The sequence below is a fragment of the Mesoplodon bidens genome, assembly GCF_964165515.1.
Source record: "Mesoplodon bidens genome assembly, chromosome: 7".
In the NCBI taxonomy this organism is placed as follows: Eukaryota; Metazoa; Chordata; class Mammalia; order Artiodactyla; family Ziphiidae; genus Mesoplodon; species Mesoplodon bidens.
The window spans coordinates 25,660,742-25,680,548 of record NC_138164.1 but is presented as its reverse complement, the minus strand read 5'-3'; the positions used below and the strand labels follow the sequence as shown (position 1 = coordinate 25,680,548).

The 19,807-nt window shown below is 37.3% G+C and overlaps 1 protein-coding gene across 1 annotated transcript in view; it reads left to right on the top strand.

Annotated features, from left to right (window-relative positions):
- Positions 1-16,949: 16,949 nt before the first annotated feature.
- The window catches only part of GUCY1A2 (guanylate cyclase 1 soluble subunit alpha 2), a gene marked incomplete at its 5' end in the record, with an annotated part of 427,337 nt that continues 424,479 nt past the window's right edge, over positions 16,950-19,807 (top strand). Inside the window, one exon of the mRNA XM_081239600.1 lies at positions 16,950-17,237. Within this exon, the coding sequence (XP_081095726.1) occupies positions 16,950-17,237 (288 nt within the window). The remainder of the gene's footprint in view (positions 17,238-19,807) is intronic.

Sequence of the window (19,807 nt, the reverse complement as noted above, 5' to 3'; positions counted from 1 at the left end):
ACACCCCTTTAGTCCAAGTCAATTTGCCTGAGCACCCCCTATCTCCATTCTGATTTCTATCACTATAGATTAGTTTTGTCTCTTCTTGAACATCATATAAATGGAATGTGCTTTCATGTATGTCTTGTTTCACTCAGCATAGCATTTTTGAAGTTTATCCATGTTGCTGGGTGTATCAATACTAAGATTTTTTAATTGTGAATAGTATTTTATTGTATAAATATCCCACAAATTGCTCTTCCATTCTACTATTGATGATCACTTCAGTTGCTAACAGTATTTTATTATCATGAATAAAGATGCTATGAACATTCTTGTATACATTTTTTGCAGTCATAAGCCTTCGTTTCTTTTAGATATATACCTAAAAATAGAATTGTTGAGTTCTAGTGTAGGTGTATTTTTAACTTTAGAAGAAATTGCCAAATAGTTTTCCAAAGTAGTTATACCATTTTATAATCTCAACAATAATATAGGAAGTTTCCAGTTGCTCCACGTACTGGACAACATTTAGTATAGCCAGCCTTAATTTTAGCCATGCTAGTGGATATAAATGCTACTACTTCATTGTGAAGACTTGCACCTAACTCAATTATTAACAATACTACCAATACCTTAGAGGGCATGGTGAGAAAATTTGGGAGGTCAAGAGTGAAAAGAGAAATGCTGGAGAGGAAAAACAAAGTATTGAGCAGTTAAGAAAGAGAGGTGCAAGTTATTAAAAGTGCAGGTAGGAGCAAGGTGAGACCTCAGGTATGTGATGCATTTAGCTGTGTGAAGTCTAATTAATAGTTAGCTTAAACTTTACAAAATATTTACATGGTGGTGGAATGTTTGAACTATCATAGCTCAGAACCTCTTCTTGGCCTCATTCTTATGGTATCCTAAAATGATGGTCATGCTCTGTTAGAGTAATCACATCTATCTATAGAAGACATTTCAACCTGAAGTGTACCCTTATATTAAAAATACCCTTCATGGTCTTACCTGGTGGTGCAGTGGTTGAGAGTCGGCCTGCCGATGCAGGGGACACGGGTTCATGCCCCGGTCTGGGAGGATCCCACATGCTGCGGAGCGGCTGGACCCGTGAGCCATGGCTGCTGAGCCTGCGCATCTGGAACCTGTGCTCCGCAATGGGAGAGGCCACAACAGTGAGAGGCCCGCGTACCGCAAAAACAAACAAACAAACAAACAAACAAAAACCTTCATACTTTGCCCTTACCCAGAATCACTTATAAATGAGATATTCCAGTTTGAAATCTCTTTTTAATTATGGCTGGAAAAGGGGGCTTTCTCTAGACCTTCTCATAGTAGTATGAACAAAATGCCTACTAAAAGGAGAACATAGATTTTATTGTTACCATAGATCATTTAAACATTTTTAGTGAACTTTTATTGGTCATAGATATGACGGATATTTAGATCTTGGCATTTAAAAAATCACTCATCACTGTGGTTACATTTAATGATCTCAAATGTTAAATTATACATTTTAAAACTGGCCAACCAAGTTTAATTAAAAATGAACATTTTATTTTGGAATAATTTTAGATTTACAGAGAAGTTATGAAGATAATACAAAGATCTCATATACCCATCACCCAGATTCTTTTAAGGTTAACAAGTTAATTACCATAGTGTATTTGTTAAAACTAAGAAATTAACATTAGTATGTTACCACCAACTAAACTTCAGATTTTATTTGTATTTCACCAGTTTTTCCACTAATGTGTTTTTCTGTTCCAGGAGCCAGTCCAGGATACCACATTGCATTTAGTATTCAGGTATTCTTAGTTTCCCGAGGTCTGTGTCAATTTCTTAGTCTTTTCTTGTTTTTCATGATCTTGATAGTATTGAAGATTCCTGGTCACATATTTTGTAGAACATCCCTCAATTTGGGTTGTCTGATGCTTTTCACATGATTAGACTGGTGTTATGGTTTGGGGGGACAAACACCACATAGGTAAAGTGCCCTTCTCTTCACATGATGTCAGAGATAAATGATATCTACATGACATCACTGGTGATATTTGTATCTGTCAGATTTCTCCATGTTGAGGTTACTATTTTTCCCTATTCATATTCTATTCTTTGGAACTGTGTCATTAAGTTCATTCCATACTCAACACATGTGTTCCTGTGGTGGGGGTGAAGAAAGGATGGAGGTTAAAGATGGAGGAGGGAATATCTACATGCATTATTTGGAATTTTTTTGTAAGAAAGACATATTATTTATTTATTTATTTATTTATTCAATAATTTATATCAGTATGAACTCGTGAATATTTATTTTATACTTTGGGTTGTAGTTTAGCAATACATTATTTAGCCTTCAAATTCTTCCAGCTCTGACCACTGAAAACTCTTTTAGGTTGGCTCCAGTGTTCTTTTGACATACATACCCCTATTTGTTTATTTACTTTTCTTTTTAGTGCTTCTTTACTTCCTGGCACTAGAAGATCCTCTAAACTCATCTTGTATTTTCCCTGAACTAGCTCTAGAGTCAGCCATTTCTATAAGGATCTCTAGTTCCTTTATTGGAAACTTAAATTTAGAATATCATGATCTGAGTACTGGGTGTGCTTATTGCTACTGGGATGCCATTGCCTCTATGTTTTCGCTAAGGACAGAGCTAGGACATGTGTATTTACACTAAAAATATATAAACACCTATCTATCTATCTATCTATCAATCATCTATCTATCATCTCTCCTAAACATGAGTTCATACAGATGTCTCTAAACAAGTACCACAGGGTTTACCCTAGACTTCTCCCTTGCTTATTTGTAGTTAATTTCTCTGATAGTAAGAGACCTAGGTCCTATTTGCTTAGCATTTACTCTCTTATTTTTCAATTCTAGTAAACATATAAAGTAGCTTCAGAGTTGTTAACTGGTACTCCTATAAGAACTAAATTTACTAACTAGCATACTGTGCTTACGTACAGTTTTTTTAGTTTATTTTTGTCTTTAGTCAAAGCATCATTTTCCTAAGTGACTTAGGAAATTTTTTTTCTCCTACCACTTTCAGTGAGGTTATGTCACACATTTATATTACAAATAAATTCATTATGTCTATCATCTTTTGTATAAAAATGCTTATTTTTCTCTCTGTTGCTATGTGTTGTAAATGGTAATGATATATTGGGACCCTTTATATTTTCAAGAGATTTTCAGAGCCAAAATACAGTTTTCATGGATAGAGTAGTGAGACATAAATTTGAGGACTGACTCATATTTTAAATTCTCTATGAAATTTAAGTTATATTATGGAACTTTTTTTCAAGGAGTAGAATGTTTTACAATGGCTTGGAAAATACCTTGGCATGAAATACAGAAGGAAATACTAACATTATGGAAGTCAAAAGATGTGATAGAAAATGTGCACCCTGTGCCAGATATTCCTCCTATAGTGCTTCTTCTGGTAGACATGGGTGCTAGGGTCTTGACAAATCATTGACAGAGCATCAGACTAATTTTTCAAGTGGCTGAATTATATATTGATGTTTATTTTTTCAAAACAAAATTCATTACTTTTAATCTCTCTTCCTCCTCCTTCAAGATTTTAATCTGAAAACTGTCTTTGTTACAGTTATTCTATTAGTACTTTTTCCACTAATTCTTCAGGCTATTCTTATGATTATTTGCTATCTCTTTTTTAAGCTTCCATATTTGACTATTTTTTCTTTGCTTAATAAATCCTGATATTCTCATCACTTAAAAAACCCAGAGAATAAAGCTATAAACAAAACCTTACGTATATACCCAAAGCTATTTTCCACTTTCCTTCAACTATCAATCTAGCTGGTTAAACCAGACTACAGTCCCCTGATTTTGCTCCAGTACTTTTTGCTTTACTCCAGTGATGTTTACTAGTATTAATATTTTCAAGGCATTTATCTCTTTCCTCATTTTCTTTCATGGTTAAGTTTGAGTATCTGAAGGTCTTACTCCTTACCAATTTTTTGTTGTTGTTGCAGTTGTCTTAATGTCTCTTTCTATGCACCTGTCTATACCATAGGGCTTTGTTATTTTTTTTCCCTCTTCTACAGATTCTTATTTTGCACATGTTCAAACTCTGATGCTATTCTATAGTATTTGACTGGATACCCAGGGACTTTATTTTTTATTATCAAAATTGATATTTATATTTTATATTTATATTATCTCCATATAAAATAGGGGTAAAATGTAAAATAATCAGTACTTGCTATCTCCATTTCCTCCTTTTCATTTTGCTCAATTCATTGAAAACTAGTTTCTAAGTCTGCTGAAATTGTTCTAAGCTTCCCAAAGACTTCTTACTGCCAAAATATTGTCCATTTTAAATAGTTTTTAGTAGACTATTCTGCCATGTTTACCTATTTAGTCCTCCATTCTTAAAATTCTTTGACATAAAAGTCTCCTAATTCTTCCTGGTCCTTGTCTGCCCTTTCTCTTTCTCCTCTGAGAGCTGTCCTTAGAATTTGGTGCTGCTCAAGTATTTTTGCCTGTTTTCATTTTCACTATATTTTCTATGTGCATTGGTTTCCTATTGTTGATATAACAAATTACCACAAACTTAGTGGCTTAAAACAACACAAATTTATTCTCTTACAGTTCTTGAGGTCAGAGTTCAAAATCAGTTTCACTGGAGTAAAGTCAAAGTGCCACAAGGGCTGGTTCCTTCTGGAGATTCTGAGAATACATTTCTTATCTTTCCCAGCTTCTAGTGGCAACCTGTATTCTTTGGCTTATGGCCTCTTTATCCATCTTCAGAGTACATCACTCAAATCTATGATTATGTTATAACTTCACCTCTTTCTCTAATGCTGGTTCCTCCTGCATTCTTCTTTTAAGGACCCTGTGATTACATTGGGTCTACCCAGATAATCCAAGATAATCTCCCCATCTCAAATTCCTTATCTTATTCACATCTACAAATTATTTTTTACCATATATGGTAACATATAAATTTCAGGGATTAAGGTGTAGAGATCTTTGGGGGGGGGTCATTGTTCAGCCTCATTATTCTCTTGTTCTTCTCCTTTATTCTTATGGTTTTGATGAATTCCTAAATGCTGATGATTTCCACATCTGCATCTCTTACCTAGCTTTCTCTCCTGTATTCAAGATCCATATATCTAACTTCTTGCTAGATATTTTCATCTGGATCTATTTCAATTTCAATTATAAGAAATAGACCTTATCTTTTTCACCAAACCATTTCCTCTTCTTGTGTTCTCAATATCAGTTGATAGTCTCCAAAACTGAAACATGAGGCCATTCTTAAATCTCACTCCTCTCTCAGTTCCCATATTAAATCCGTTACCAAGCCCTGCTAACTTAACTTTTATATACTTGTCTGAAGTGTCCCCTCTAATTAATCTTTAATCCAGCTATCAGTTTCCTCATTTGCAAAATGGGATGATATTGTATAATTCTTGTAAGCATTATTATGCCAGCTTTACAGATAAAGAAATTGGAGCATAGGGAGATCAGGGCCTTGTGCAAAGGTACATAGAATTGTTGGGATTTACACACAGCATCCAACTGCTTCTACAGCTCTAGTTAAATCCCTCATACCTTTTTTTTTGGTTATTCAAACAGCCTCCTAACTGTTTTCCTCTTTTAAGAGTTTTGGCTCTTCAAGTTTGTTCTTTACATAGTCACGTGATCTTTCCAATATGCAAACATGACTCCTCCATGAAATATCTCTGTGATCTGGGACCTGTCTTGCTTTATTCTGCTGAGCCTTGCTTTAACTCCACACTTTAGCAATTCTGAACTACTCGTGTTTCTTGGTGCATATCTGTTGTTTCTCAGTTTTGTGCCTTTACTCTAGCTAATCCGCTGCCTGGAATACCTTGTCCTTAACTCCTCGGTCTTCAAAGTTCTATTTATTTTTAAAACTCAGCTTAGGCATCTTTACCTCCAAGAAGACATTTCAAAGCTTCCCTTTTTCTAAGTTTGTATTTGGTGTCTCTCTGTACCCCATATGTATCTCTATTATTAAACTTATCATTTAAAAATCTATATCAGTTTGTGTGTTTGTTTCTCCCAAGGTATTTTTTTAAACTCTATTGCTGGTCCTTGAAGAAAAAGACTATGTTTTATGCTCCTTTCTCTTCACAATACCTATTACTGTGCTTGCACAAAATACTGCTGAATAAATGCTTTTTGGTTGAAGGAATGAATTAATGTATATATGTTTGTTCTATTATTTTTCTTAATAAAACCAGACATTCTTTTTGTTTTCAGCATGAAACCATTGTCTCTAAGTCTTTAGATAATAATCATAGCAGAGGTAATTACCATGCTGAAGAAAAGCAAACTAATTCCATCTGTGATATGTATTCTTGTTTTAATAAGCAATTGCTTTACACAAAATAACAAAAATAAAATAAATCATCAAATACTGTCTAATAGAAAGAAGAATGATTTCGTTACCCTTAAGAAAGCATTTTCTATTTTTTCCTCTTCAGTATAAATAAATGAAGGGATAAAGAAGAGAACATGTAAAAAACCTTTATCTATACAATTTAAATTTCTCATAACTAATGATAGATGTGAAATCTTTCCTTGTTTGTATATGCATTCATTCAAGTATGAAAGTACCAATAACTTGCTCCAAATTGTCAATTTACTCAACAGAAATATATCTGTTTTGTATCTTAGGAACCAGGTACCAATAACTTGGGGGAAGTATTTTTTTTATTTGTGAAAAGAATGTATAGCTTTGTTTTAAAACATTGGAACTTGCCACAAGTTGATAGATTATCAATTTGGTATTGATTGCTGTATTCCAATGAATTTGAGTGACAGTCAAGTTTTGGCAATGTTCATGTTTACTTAATTCCCAAGTATATGAAAGATATCATAATCTATTTTATACATTTATCCTATTTTTTAGTGATTAATATTTGTCTTTAAAAAATCTAGTCAGATTGCCCAGAAATTATGTCATTTGAATAATAGTAATAAGGTACTGGGTTTTTTGCTAATGGAAAACTACCAACAAAAAGCAAACAACAAAAAGCAAAGGTGTGCATTTTTGAAATAGGACTTCAAAGAGAGCATGGAACAGCTGAGGAAAAAATTCTTTTAAAATAATTGGAAATCAAGAACACTGATAATCTATGACCTCATCAGTCTGGAGACAATTAATTTTATTATGGTTTGTTAAATAACCTCCTGAAAATACAAGCATCATGCAAACTAAGAGAAATGAAGGAGCAAATGAGAAGAACTATGGATTGAGAGTAAGTTGAGTATTTTCCTTTGGTGACTTTAATGCCACTTTGATTTCAAAATACTTTAGTTATCTTTTTAAAAAACATATTAGAACTATTTAATTGTTATATTTTAATGGGGCATTTGTATTTACACTCTTATCAAATTATTTGAAGAATTTTTTGAGGTACTCTTAAAGTTGAAAATTGTGGCCACTACCTCATAAAAATGTACAGTGAGTATGGGAAATTTTGGAGATGACGATTTCAAAACCATTTTTCATTTGTTTTCTCATACACAATTAGTAAGCACTTTCAGTTGTGTTATCTCTAAACAAAGATCCCATTCGTTAAAATTTTCATTCTTCATGCTGTGTTCAGTTGGCAAACTTGTCTTGTATGCTTCAGTATCATTCCAGCCTGTTCATTTCAAATACTGCATCCTCATTCCTGTTGAGCAGTCTTTGTTCTAGTATTGTATTTATTTTTGACCACATGATATCTCCCCTGAATATCCTACAACCATCTCTCTCTTTCTAATCTCTCCCTTGGCCTTAATATCTCCTGGACCTAGCTGACAATATTTTCAAAGCGTATATTTGCTCTGGTCCACTAACTAACAAGAAATTCCTGAAGGCCAATCTTCTCAATTTTCATGGATGAACTTTCTCTTTCAGTTGTTGGAAGCAAAGGTAGCAAATTAAAATCTTTCTCTGATAGAAAAAGGAAATGTATTAGATTGAATGTAAGAGCACAATATATTTGGTATGAGTCAAGGTGGGATGATTTTTTCTTGACCAATCTGTTTTAGAATCTTCTTCACTGAGTCAACAAAGTGACTGTCTTAGGGCACCAAATGAAGAAGTTAGGGGTCTGTTTGTTAAGTACAAGACACACCACTGGTCCAAACACAGAGTGGCATTTATTGAATCTATTGGGAGTTCAATTTTAAAAAGTTTCTATAGAAGGTATCTTTCCTCCTACCAGTTTAATGACTAATATGCTTTGAAAATTGGCCACTTTAGACAATAGGAAGCTGAAATAGGGAGGGGATATATTTGGATTATATTCAAATGACTGACTTGGATTATATTCTTGGAAAATATCATAAGCACAGTATATAGCAAGTGTGCCCCCAATTTGAATGATAGAGAAAATGGTTGTGTGTGTGTGTGTGTGTGTGTGTGTGTGTGTGTGTGTAGAGAAGGAAATCATGAAGTGGCCATATACCTTAGTTTTAATGGTATGGAACAGATTTCTTGGACAACTGAGGCAGTCTGCCCTGCTGGTTTATGTTCTTGGGAATAATAGACTGTATAGATGAATTTTATCTAAGTAGATTTTCTTGACCTATATAACACTCTCTTCAAGCCACTTGCCAGGTCAAAAAGTTAAAATAATTTTTTTCAGTGCCTGCCAGAGAAAGTCCATTGTAAGGCCTTGTTCAATCTGGTCTTTATTTTCTTATTCTACTTCTCATGATTCCTCTGTATTTATTCTCTGATCCAATTTGGATGCCATACTCAGTGTTTCCAAACACAAGTTACTCTCTCCTCCATGTCCAATTCATTCATATTCATCTATTCAAATTTTACACATTCTTCAAAGGCCAATTCAAGTCCCGTTCCCTTCATAAGAAATAGAGTTCACCTTTATTTTTCTTTTAAAATATTATAACTTGTTTTCCATATGACATCTAATCTGGTTCTATATTGTATGGCCATTTATTTTTTGGTGTTATTTAACTTTTCCTTAGGCTTATTAGAGTGTAAATTTTCCAAAAGTAGGAATAATACCTTTATAATATCTGCTGTGCTTGGTTTAATACTAAACTTTTAGTTACTCAAATATGTGTTGTAATGAATGGATATGGCTGAATTAACTTAGCCATGGTGGTCATGTGTAATTGGATTAATGCAAATCTATTCTTACTACCCAAGAAAACAACTCAAATGATATTCTTTACAAATAATGAGCTAGACATTTTTTTCCCTCCCAAAGGATTGTCATTTTTAGGTAGAGTCTTCTACAGTAGAACTATGGAATGAGATTTTGACATTCTAAGAGCTCTACCTGTAATTAACTACGTGCCATTGGACCATGGACAGTTCCCTTAATCTTGGATGTCTTTGTTTCTCCATCAACAAAATGAAATGAAGTGTCTTCTTTCCTTTGCTATACAGAAGAAGTTATAGGGAATAATGAACCCTACCTTTGTCTTTCCTGTTCTTTTCAAACAAAGAATAGTTATCAAGATTTCAGGGTCAGCTTTTGTTTGTTTGGTTTTGGTTTTGATTTTGGTTTTTTTGGCCTCACGGTGTGGCTTGCGGGATCTTAGTTCCCCGAACAGATTGAACCTGTGGCCCCTGCAGTGGAAGCACCGAGTCCTAACCACTAGACCACCAGGGAATTCCCCGAGGTCAGTTTTTAAAAGAAACAAATATTTTAAAATCTTTAAAAATTTTGCATGAAATAATATTGATTTCTATACTCTCAGCAAATACAACCCTTGGTAAAAAGATTATATGTATAAGAAATATCAAAAGCAAATATTTTGTGTCTTTTCAAATTATTTTGTTTCTTATTATGCATTCAAAGCTTAGTTCATAGATGATTAATGAGTTAAAACATTATACAGATTTAACTTATAGAATAACGTAATACACATAAATTACACTTTAGGTAGTATTCTGTGCACAAATTTATTATAACAGAAAATGACATTAAAATGCATAATTTTCATTTCACATTTGTAAGCTCTTATTGTCTATTTACTCAGAGTCTGTAATAAAGATAAAAGACTTGAGAACTTTGGAATAGCTGAACAACCAAAGTTGTAGTTTCCAAACTGTGTACAAAGACTGTGCCTGGGACAATGTAATGAATGCACAGGAATGAAGAAGGATATTTTAAAATTTTGAGGGAAACAAAGCACAATTTAACATCTTTAGAAAACCGAGAAAACTGTTAGCTTGAGGTAGGTTATGTTTTAACAGTTGATTGTGCTACATTGTTTCAGTCAATTCATACACTTGCAAAGCTAGGTTTATTGAAGCTCCTGTTCAGTGTGGAACAGGAAATGAGGTGGCAATGTTCAATCTCATCTCAAGGTTTGAGAAGCTGTATAGTGCCCAACTGCAAAATAATTAATTAAATAACTACAATTATTTAAGAATGAAATTTAAAAAATTCACTTTATAGATAGATGTATTTTTAAATGCTACTAAGTTATTATGACATAAATCCTGATTAACTTGTTTGGGTACAACTACCTTATACACTGAATTGTTAAGTATTTCTTTTGGCTTAGGATGCTGTTAAAAATTACTTAGAAAACCTAAAAACCAAGAAAATTTGGATTTTCTCTGAGATAGAAGTTCCAAGACATTGTATTGGGCAAAGATAAGTCCAGCTTATGTCCACATAACTTGGAGGGAAACACAGAGTCACTTGTGAGGTCTTGGTGCACAGGCTTTGGAATGACTGTCTATGCTGTTACATGCTGTTTATCTGGAAACAAGAATTCCTCTACTTAGGTGACCATAATAAGGCCCCACGTGAATTAGAAAAATGGAACATTTTTATTTTAGTTCACTATGGTGGTACAGACGCCTGTCCATTTTTGTATACCAAAAGAAGAATTAATGTTTATATTGCTCATTAAAAGGAGAACTGTCAGAAATGAGTAAACATGTTTTATTTTAAAATTTCATATCTTTTGGTGGAGAAATATTTTAGAATTATTTTAACACTCACTTTTTTTTTTAGGCTTGAAATAATCTATTCATTAGCGAGGTCAGTCATTTCAATATCCACTCTGAAATGCTTTCCAGAAATGATTATCACATAAGTGAATGTAAATTGTGATTTGTTTCTTAATTTTAAACAGAAAAATTTTTCCTATTAATTACTTTAAGGGATTTAAGTACATTGTCATTTAATAATTATCAGTAACATTTTACTAATGTTTATTTTATATCTAGTGACAAGGGCATAACATTTCATTCTTAATACTAATGCTTTTAAGAATTCTAGTATTTATATTAAAATTGGATTAAAATAGATTCATTAATTTAAAATAATGATTACATAACAGATTGCATACTCATGACAAATTGAACATATTTAAGTAAATGTCTATTAACATTAACAAGGTTATATAAAGACACTCATTGATAATTCATACTAATTATTGTTAGCTGTCAAGCTCAATAAGTTGCAGACAGGAAGATATGATTCATTTTTATAATATAATAAAGGAGACAGAAGAATTAGGTTATGAAAAGACAGAGAGATGGTGAACATCTAACCAAATAAAATTGAGTTGAAATTTTTCTTTTTTATCCATTTAATTCTGTGGACCATGTTCATGCCAGTTTCATATAAGGAGAAGATCTTAGACAGTTAAAGAAGGTATTTGCAGAGCAATTACATTCTCAGAAAGGATGTGATAGGGAGGGAAAAGAGGAACTGACCTTATAATATGTGAAGGGAAATTTTTCTAGGCACAAGACATATCTGAAAAGAAAATGAGTAACTCCACAAATAGAAAAAAAATTATAAAAACTTGGGGATTGATGATACTCTGAAGATTTTACTCAACCCTTTTAATTTAGAGATGAGGGGTCTGTAACCCAGAGTGGTTAAGCAACTTCCTTTTGGGTCATTTGACTAGTTATTAGCAGAACAGCTACTAGACAGTAGAGCTTCTGCACAGATCAGTGCTTTTCCATGACATTATGTTCCAGGGAATAATTCCAATGTGTAATATTTATTTGTAATGCAATAAACCACTTACATTGTGATTTTAATTCATCAGATTTGTTTTTCTCTGTGTTTTTAGGACATTTGAGGTCAATTACAAGAGGAAGGCAGGAAACAGGGCTCAATGGAAATACATAGGCTTATGAGTCAGGACTGGAATTCTGACTAATATTTATCAGTTCCATGACCTTGAGGAAAATACTTAAACTCTGTGTAAAATTTTCATATTTGTAAAACTGGGAAAATACTTCCCATTGTGGCACTGTAAAGATTAAATGAAGCAACAAATAAAAAGACCCTGGTCCATAGTAGGTTCTCAACAAATGATAATTCACCTTTACTTAAATAGATTTGGAAGGCAAAAGTTTGGAAATAATTTGAAAGGTAAACTGTTTAGGTATAATGTGCAAAGAAGTATTTAGGAAAATTATTAAAAGTTACACAGAGGACCACAGTTGAAACACTTAGCACAAAATATTGCTCTTATTAGATATGTAAGAACAATTCTGTGATTTATAAAAATATGTAGAGAAAGACACAATAATCTTCCAATATAGTTTGCAGTTAGTACCTGAAAAAGAATCCCAACTTAAATAAAGGTTGTAGAGAGCTAATGATTCTGAAGACAAAAAGGCTGTAGATTGTAGGAGACATTGACTTATAGGGTCTCTCCTCAGAGGAAGATAAATTTCTGCAGTGCATGATTGAGAGTGCAAAGCCATTTAAGCCACTTAAAGGAGGAGAGTGTTGTCTGTCTGAGGCACCAATAGACAATGATTACTTTCCCTTTTCTTTCTTTCTTGGATATGGTGGCATCAAAATGAGGCAGCCACCCCACTTACAACTCATAATTATCTTTCTGGTACAAATCTACTAAGTGTTGCATTGACTTTATTTCCTCCCCTCCACCCTTCTTCTTGTTTTGAGCAAGAAGTACTTCTTGATGGTGTTATGATGAAATATAACCATAGGATGGTGGGTTGCACTGTCTTGCACGTATCTCTTTATATATGAACAAAGCAGATGGTTCTTCTCATTTTGATATTTTCCTTAATATTTAGTTTTACTTATAAAATTATGCAAGACTATGACACATGATATCTCTGCTCTTATTTGTTCACAATCTTTCACTGAGAAAGTATGTTTGACCTCTTATAAAAAAGAGATTATGAGAAAGTGGGAGAGGTAGACAGATCTCATTCAGGGAACATGTACATACATAGGATTAACCTGCAGGTGTGGAGTGTATGTGTGTGTGTAATTTTCTAAGTTAGGGATACAGAAAAACTTGTCCTAGTTAAGAATTCACCAGCTACTGTATTTCTTTGAAGAACTTGCTTTAATATTACATGTATAGTTCCTGTGAGTTACCAGATTTATGTAAAGATTGACTACAGGGAGTGAGTTCCTCTGTCTTCTGATATCAAGCAAGAGCTCTGTTCCATGGAACACTTATGCAGATGGATGTTGCAGGTTTTCTTGCCCAAGACTTAGATGGATGAAAAGAAATTAGGAAAGAATTTGAAGTTCTGAAGTGCAAAGAATCTGGGGAGTAAGGACTGATGGCAGTTCTTTTTTGAACTTGACAGAGGTGATTTTTCTTTACTTCTCTGGACAGAGAGAAAATCAAATTAAACGAGACAATGTAAGTGAAAGGAGTTTATAAAATAGCAAAGCTGTGTATGAAGGTAAGATATACACAACAATTATTTTTTTATGATTAAAGGGGAAATAGTCACCATCTAAATTAAGCTGAGGAATTTTCTTTCTTAAAGAGTCCTTCCCAATGCTTGATCAATCTGAAGTGAGGCCTCAAATGCTCTCACTGACTTCACAAACAAAGGAAGTACATCCCTGCATTTTCCTTTTCCAATAGGAGACTACACTTTAAGGAATTTGTTGAAACACAATGTATCCAGCAGGACCAGATTTGTGAGCATGAGTCTATGCAAGATTTTTTTTCCCTAAAATCAGAGCACAAATCTTTCATTTTCAGTGGACTACACTTTTCCTAGAGTATCTGGATTCCTTTTACTAGCTCTAAGGCTTTAAATTTTTTGTTTCATGGAGCATAGGTTATGCTCTCTTCTAAAGATGTTAATTCAAATATAGAACACAGCATTCTTTGTACTGAGAACATTTGAACCTTGCTCCTGTACAGAAATACAAAGGAAACCCTTTAAAGTAATGCAGATGATACACTGTCTATATCTAGGCCTCCATTTACTTACAGTTTAAAAATCAGTGGGAAAATCATGATCACCTTACACAGAAAATTGTAAGACCACTTCATCTGGCTAGATCCTATAAGGAGTCTGATTCAAATTGTTCACACAAAGCAAAAATGTCCCATAGGTCCAGAATTCTTTCTGGCAATAAACTGTCAGTGTAAACAGGAAGACCACTGGACCTCTTATAAATTTTGGAAACAAATGATACTCATTGCTTTGCACTCAGTCATTTTGATTTTGAGACAAAAGTTTGAATGAATATTGGTTTTAAGTTCAATGCAAAGGTTATTCGCCATTACCAAAAAAGAACTTTTGTGTTGAGTGTGTGCTGCAGTAGTTATTAAAAGGATGCGAAGGGCATAGGCTATTTAGTATCCTAAATAGAAGCTCTAAAGTTGTATGACTCTAAAGAACTTGACAGTTATATCATTATTACTAAAGAAGAGAACTAAAAATTCCAATTTAATATGCTATGATTGATACTGCACAAAAAGAATATTAAACAGTTTTCCCAATGTTGGAATAATGTAATTTGCAAAAAAAATTTTTAGGAGAAAAAAAAGAAAGGCCAGTGAAACCTTTTAGCAGAATTGATGAATATCCTTTCTGATAAATAATATAATTTGTGTCTAATCTCCAGTGGATACACATGTGTATAGAATTAAGTGAAGTAATGGTGAAATCAACAGTAGATACACCACAAAATCAAAATAACTACAAATATCAACTATTATTATTATTATTTTTAAAAAGAGGCCTGTCTTTCCTCTGCTAAGAGGAGAAACTCTGCAGTTAGCCGTATACTCAGCGGGCTGAGAAAGAGTATATATGTGTATTTGAAGGGGAGTATGTGAGTGATAATATACACTTTTCATATCTTTAATACCTATTTCAAATCTGAGATTAAGGCATATCTCTGAAGCAATTTGAGTGCATTTTCCCAAAATGTAAATGGAATCTTCAAACAGCATTTATATTTATTTGGGTCCTCATAAACAATTGGGAAGATTTAGAGTTAAAAGCAAGTTGGGGTTGTGGTACAGCAAAGGTTTTTTGCTTTGTCTGTTAAATTTAAAATAAATACAATCCAGAAACCTATCTCCCTTTACCTTAGAAGAACCTTTAAAAGAAAAACTGATTTTGCTTCTGTATCTCTGAGGAGCTAAAGCTCTGAACTTTTCTTTCCAGAGAAGGGGTGGGGAGCCTTCTCATCTGCTTTGCTGCAGGGATATCACAGCCAGGGACCCTTATTTGCCTCCATCTCAATGTCAGAACAAATCCGAGGCTTTCCTGGAGCTAAAGCAAGCGCGGTGGGGACAGGTACTAAGAGCGGCTGTTGGTTTGCCAAGAGGCAAGCTTTGGAATGAAGCAGTTCCACCACAAACTTGCAAGGCTGTTCTTGGGCTTTGAAAAGCCTTTCTTCCACTCCCCTTAGCTTTCCGAGCAGCGTTTGTAGCCTAGTGCAAACAGATCGCATATTTGGTGCAAAGAGCCGGGAGAATGAAGGACAGGGGATCACTCCCCGGGTCCTAGGTAGGGGAGTCTGCAGAGGAACTGTCTCTGGGTCTGCAACGCCTGCAAACGCGGCTGCAGGTGGCAAGCGGAGCTGTCCAGCACCAGTGCAGAGGCAGCGGGAGCCGGGACCCTGGCGCACCCAGACCGGCTCATGTTCAGCAACAGGGCTCTCCCCTGAAGAGACGCTGTCCTCATTCACTGCCTTCAGGCTCTGGGCTCGCTACGTGCCCACGCAGCCTCGACCGAGGCGGAGAACACTCGTCCTCGCAAGCTGCTCCAGCAGGATGGGTGCCAACATGTTGACCCTTCCTTTCCCTTGTAAGCGACTCCTCCGGAATGGGCGGAGTGGAATGCTCGGCCTTTCCCCTTGGCCTCAGAAATTCCTAAATAAACTCAGAGGGAAAGGTCAATTATGGACCCTAAACCCCCACTTCAACGCTCTGAGACTTCCCCGAAGTGGCTCCAGAGGGTGGTCTTCTGTCCCCGGCCCCGCGCCCCTCTCCCTTCCAGCGCCCACCAGGGGCAGTCTGCTCCTCAGCTGCCTCTTCCGTGGACGAGGGGTAGGGTATTTGGATTTGGGGCCCTTTGGTCTGATCCATGTCAACGTGCGCTCCTCGGAGGAGGAGGGGACGGTGGGAGCTGGGGTGGCGCTCAGAGGACGGCGACGAAGTGTCCTTGTTGCTCCTGAAACGTGGCGACAAGCCAGGCAGACTCCCAATGAGTATGATGGCGACACAGGATGCCGGCAGAGAGAGAGAGACCACGGAGGAGGGGGTGCTTAAAGGGAGAAGGAAGTAGGCGGGCAGCAATGGGAGAGAGGCGGGAGGAGCTAGGGGAAGGGGGGCGAGATAGGCGCGCAGGCGGCAGAAGCCTTTGCCTCCGCGACCGTGCGGGCCGCAGCCTTCCCGCCCTGCAGCCCCCGGTCACACACTCGCAGCCTCTCCGCGAGCGGCAGACCGGCCACCGCGATGCGCCGAGGCGGGCGCTGAGGTGGCGTCGCGCTAGCAGCAGCAGAGGCGGCAGCCACCGCCAAACGCGGGCCCTGGGTGCCGCGGCGCCCCAAGTTCCCGCCATGAGCAGTCGGCTCTGGAGGGTCCGCGGCTCCGGGGACTCACTCCCAGCCGAGCACGGCAGCAGCGCCCAGGGCCCCCAACGCTCCTAACGCAGCCGCCGCCGCCACCCGCGTCCCCCCCGCCGCCGCTTCGGCCGCCGCAGAGCCGCCAGCAGCATGTCTCGAAGGAAGATTTCGTCGGAGTCCTTCAGCTCCCTGGGCTCCGACTACCTGGAGACGAGCCCCGAGGAGGAGGGGGAGTGCCCCTTGTCTAGGCTCTGCTGGAACGGCAGCCGGAGCCCGCCCGGGCCGCCCGAGCCCAGCGCGGCGGCCGCCGCCGCCCCGACCCCGGCACCCGCCGCCGCCGCCACCGCCGCCACGGCTGGGGCCAGGAGAGCGCAGCGCCGGAGGCGGGTCAACCTGGACTCTCTGGGCGAGAGCATCAGCCGCCTGACGGCGCCCTCGGTGAGCGGGGAGAGGAAGGAGGGCCGCTGCGCAGGAGAGAGGAAGGGGATCGGGCAAGTTGGCGCCACGCTAGCCCGGGCGTGTGCGAAGAGCCCCACCGCTGGGGGGCGGCCGGGCCTTGCTCCGCCCGGCCTACGGTTCCCAAAGGCCTGGGCAAGACCCGCACCTTGGGCTCTGGTGGAAGGGGGCACTGGAGTACGGGAAAGGAGGAAGACTTCACTCCTCCGGGGTCTCCTGATTCAGAGGTCTGTCTGCCCACCTCCAGCCTTGAACCCTCCTTCGTCGCGGTCACCCTGACGGCCCTAGGTCCTCCTTCATGCCCACCTGTTTTCTTTCCCCCAAACTTTCCCAGGCACTGTGTTCCGCAGTTCCCATTTCCATGTCTTTCATCAATGGTCTCCAGTATCCCAAAGGAACTCCTACTCCCTTCCAGGAAACTCTTCCTCTCTTTTCCCACACTCTCTTGCTCTTAGCATGACCTTCTCTGACATATTTGAATTCTGCAGGCTAACTGCATTCTGTGTTGCATTCCTTTCTTCAAATCTTTGGGAACTGGTTGTCAGATACTTTTTTGAGTTGTCTTCTGATGAAGAAACCTCTTATCTCTTGTTTTCTCACTACTTCATATACTTTTTTTCTGTCACTAGGCATTTATTGGCTCAACCTTCTTCTGTGAGTAACCCTAGTGTCTGGTTTTCTAATTCTCTCTGATATTTCTTGCACCCCTACCTCATCCTTCACTCTCTTTTCCCTGGATTCTTCAGTGCTTTCTCCCTCATTTTTTCATGGTTTCCTTTTATTAGGCCCTTCATAAATATCTGTTGAATGAATAAATGCCTTCCTAGGTCTCTCTAAACTTGTGCTCATTTAGGGATGTCTGTATCAGCAGTTCCAGGTGTACTCCAGACTCCCCCTGGTTCTAGGCATCTTTCCAGAGCACTTCTGCCTCATTGCTGCTTAGGCATTTCAGCTACTCTTGACTTTTACTCTTTGCAGTAATGCCAGACCGCTGTTTCAGTCTTTGACTGTATAAGCTTTGTTTTGAAGGAATTCACTCCATTGCACACAGAATCCTAAAGAGACTCAGTGTCAAACCACCATCCACCTTTTATTCTCACCTTGATTGGTTACAAAGACTTCAACTACTGACAGCACTTTTACCTACCCATCTCTGAGACTTTTACTTCTTTAAAGTTTCCAAAATGAATTGGAACATTGATCTTGTTTGCCTACTCTTGAGTCTCCCTTTTGAAAGTACTCTTATAGTTTATGGTAGTAGGGACCTGAGAAAGAATGGGATCCAGAGAGACTGGGAACTGGTACCAGGCAATCCTACAAATATCCTGTGGCCATTGCATTAGTGGAGTATGAGCTTTTAGCAGTGAAACTACTCTTCCATCATCTTCCTTTTTTGTGCATTTCCCCTTCAATTTACCTTTAACCACTTCTTTCATTGATAACCTAGGAAACAAAACTCAGAATGGGTTAGCTACTGTTTGCTATTCTTAATGCAAATATTTACCAGGAAGCATAATCTTAGGAACTATTTGATGTTGCAAATTGTTGAACATAAGCCTTTATAAAAGGAGTCCAGGAATCCTGTGCATCTGTAGTTTTATATCAGTACCCAAAGCAACGTTTGTGCAATATACTAATTCTTCAGTATAACAGATTCATATCTAATATGATGATTTTACTAAAGATAATTATTAGTTTTTCGTGGGAATTGTTTTTTATAATCCTGGAGTTTTCTTTTTGCCTAAGAATCAGAATTTACAAATTTCTAAAAAAAGTTGTGGCACTGCCTCTAGTAATGCCACTTTAACATAAGACGATTCTCAGCAACTTATGTGAGAAGTAGATAAAATAAACTGAACTCAAGTATTTACTGCCAAAATAAGAGGTAGGAAATAGTTTCTGATTTTTACCTTTTATAAAGGTAAAATTTGAATGACTTTGACTCCTTGCTGGATAAAAAGCATGTAATCAGATAATGGTGTACAGGATAAGAAGTTTGAAATCGAAAATAATTGCAATAATCAAAAATATGCAACAGCTGTATATACTTTCCATGCTATAATTCTTTTCTATTTTGTTTCTTTTTTTAAATTTTATTTATTTATTTGGTTGCGCCAGGTCTTAGTTGCAGTAGGCAGCCTTCTTAGTTGCAGCTCGCCAGCTCCTTAGTTGTGGCATGCAAACTCTCAGTTGTGACATGAATGTGGGATCTAGTTCCCTGACCAGGGATTGAACCCAGGCCCCCTGCATTGGGAAAGCAGAGTCTTATCCACTGCACCACCAAGGAAGTCCTCTTTTCTATTTTGAAAAAGGTCTTTCAGCTGTTATGCTGAAAACATACATGTGAATATAGTGTAAACAATTCCAACTTCATAAGGCATGTATAAACAAATTCTCATTGGCTAACCATCATGTCAGCAATAGAATTGGTAACACAAGGAAAACAGAGAGTATATTTCAAAGCAGCGGCTTATTTCTGTGTTCTCCACCCCCATTTTCTTTTGTTTGGCAACCTAGAACACTGCTTCAAAAAGTTCCAGTAGATTCGTTCT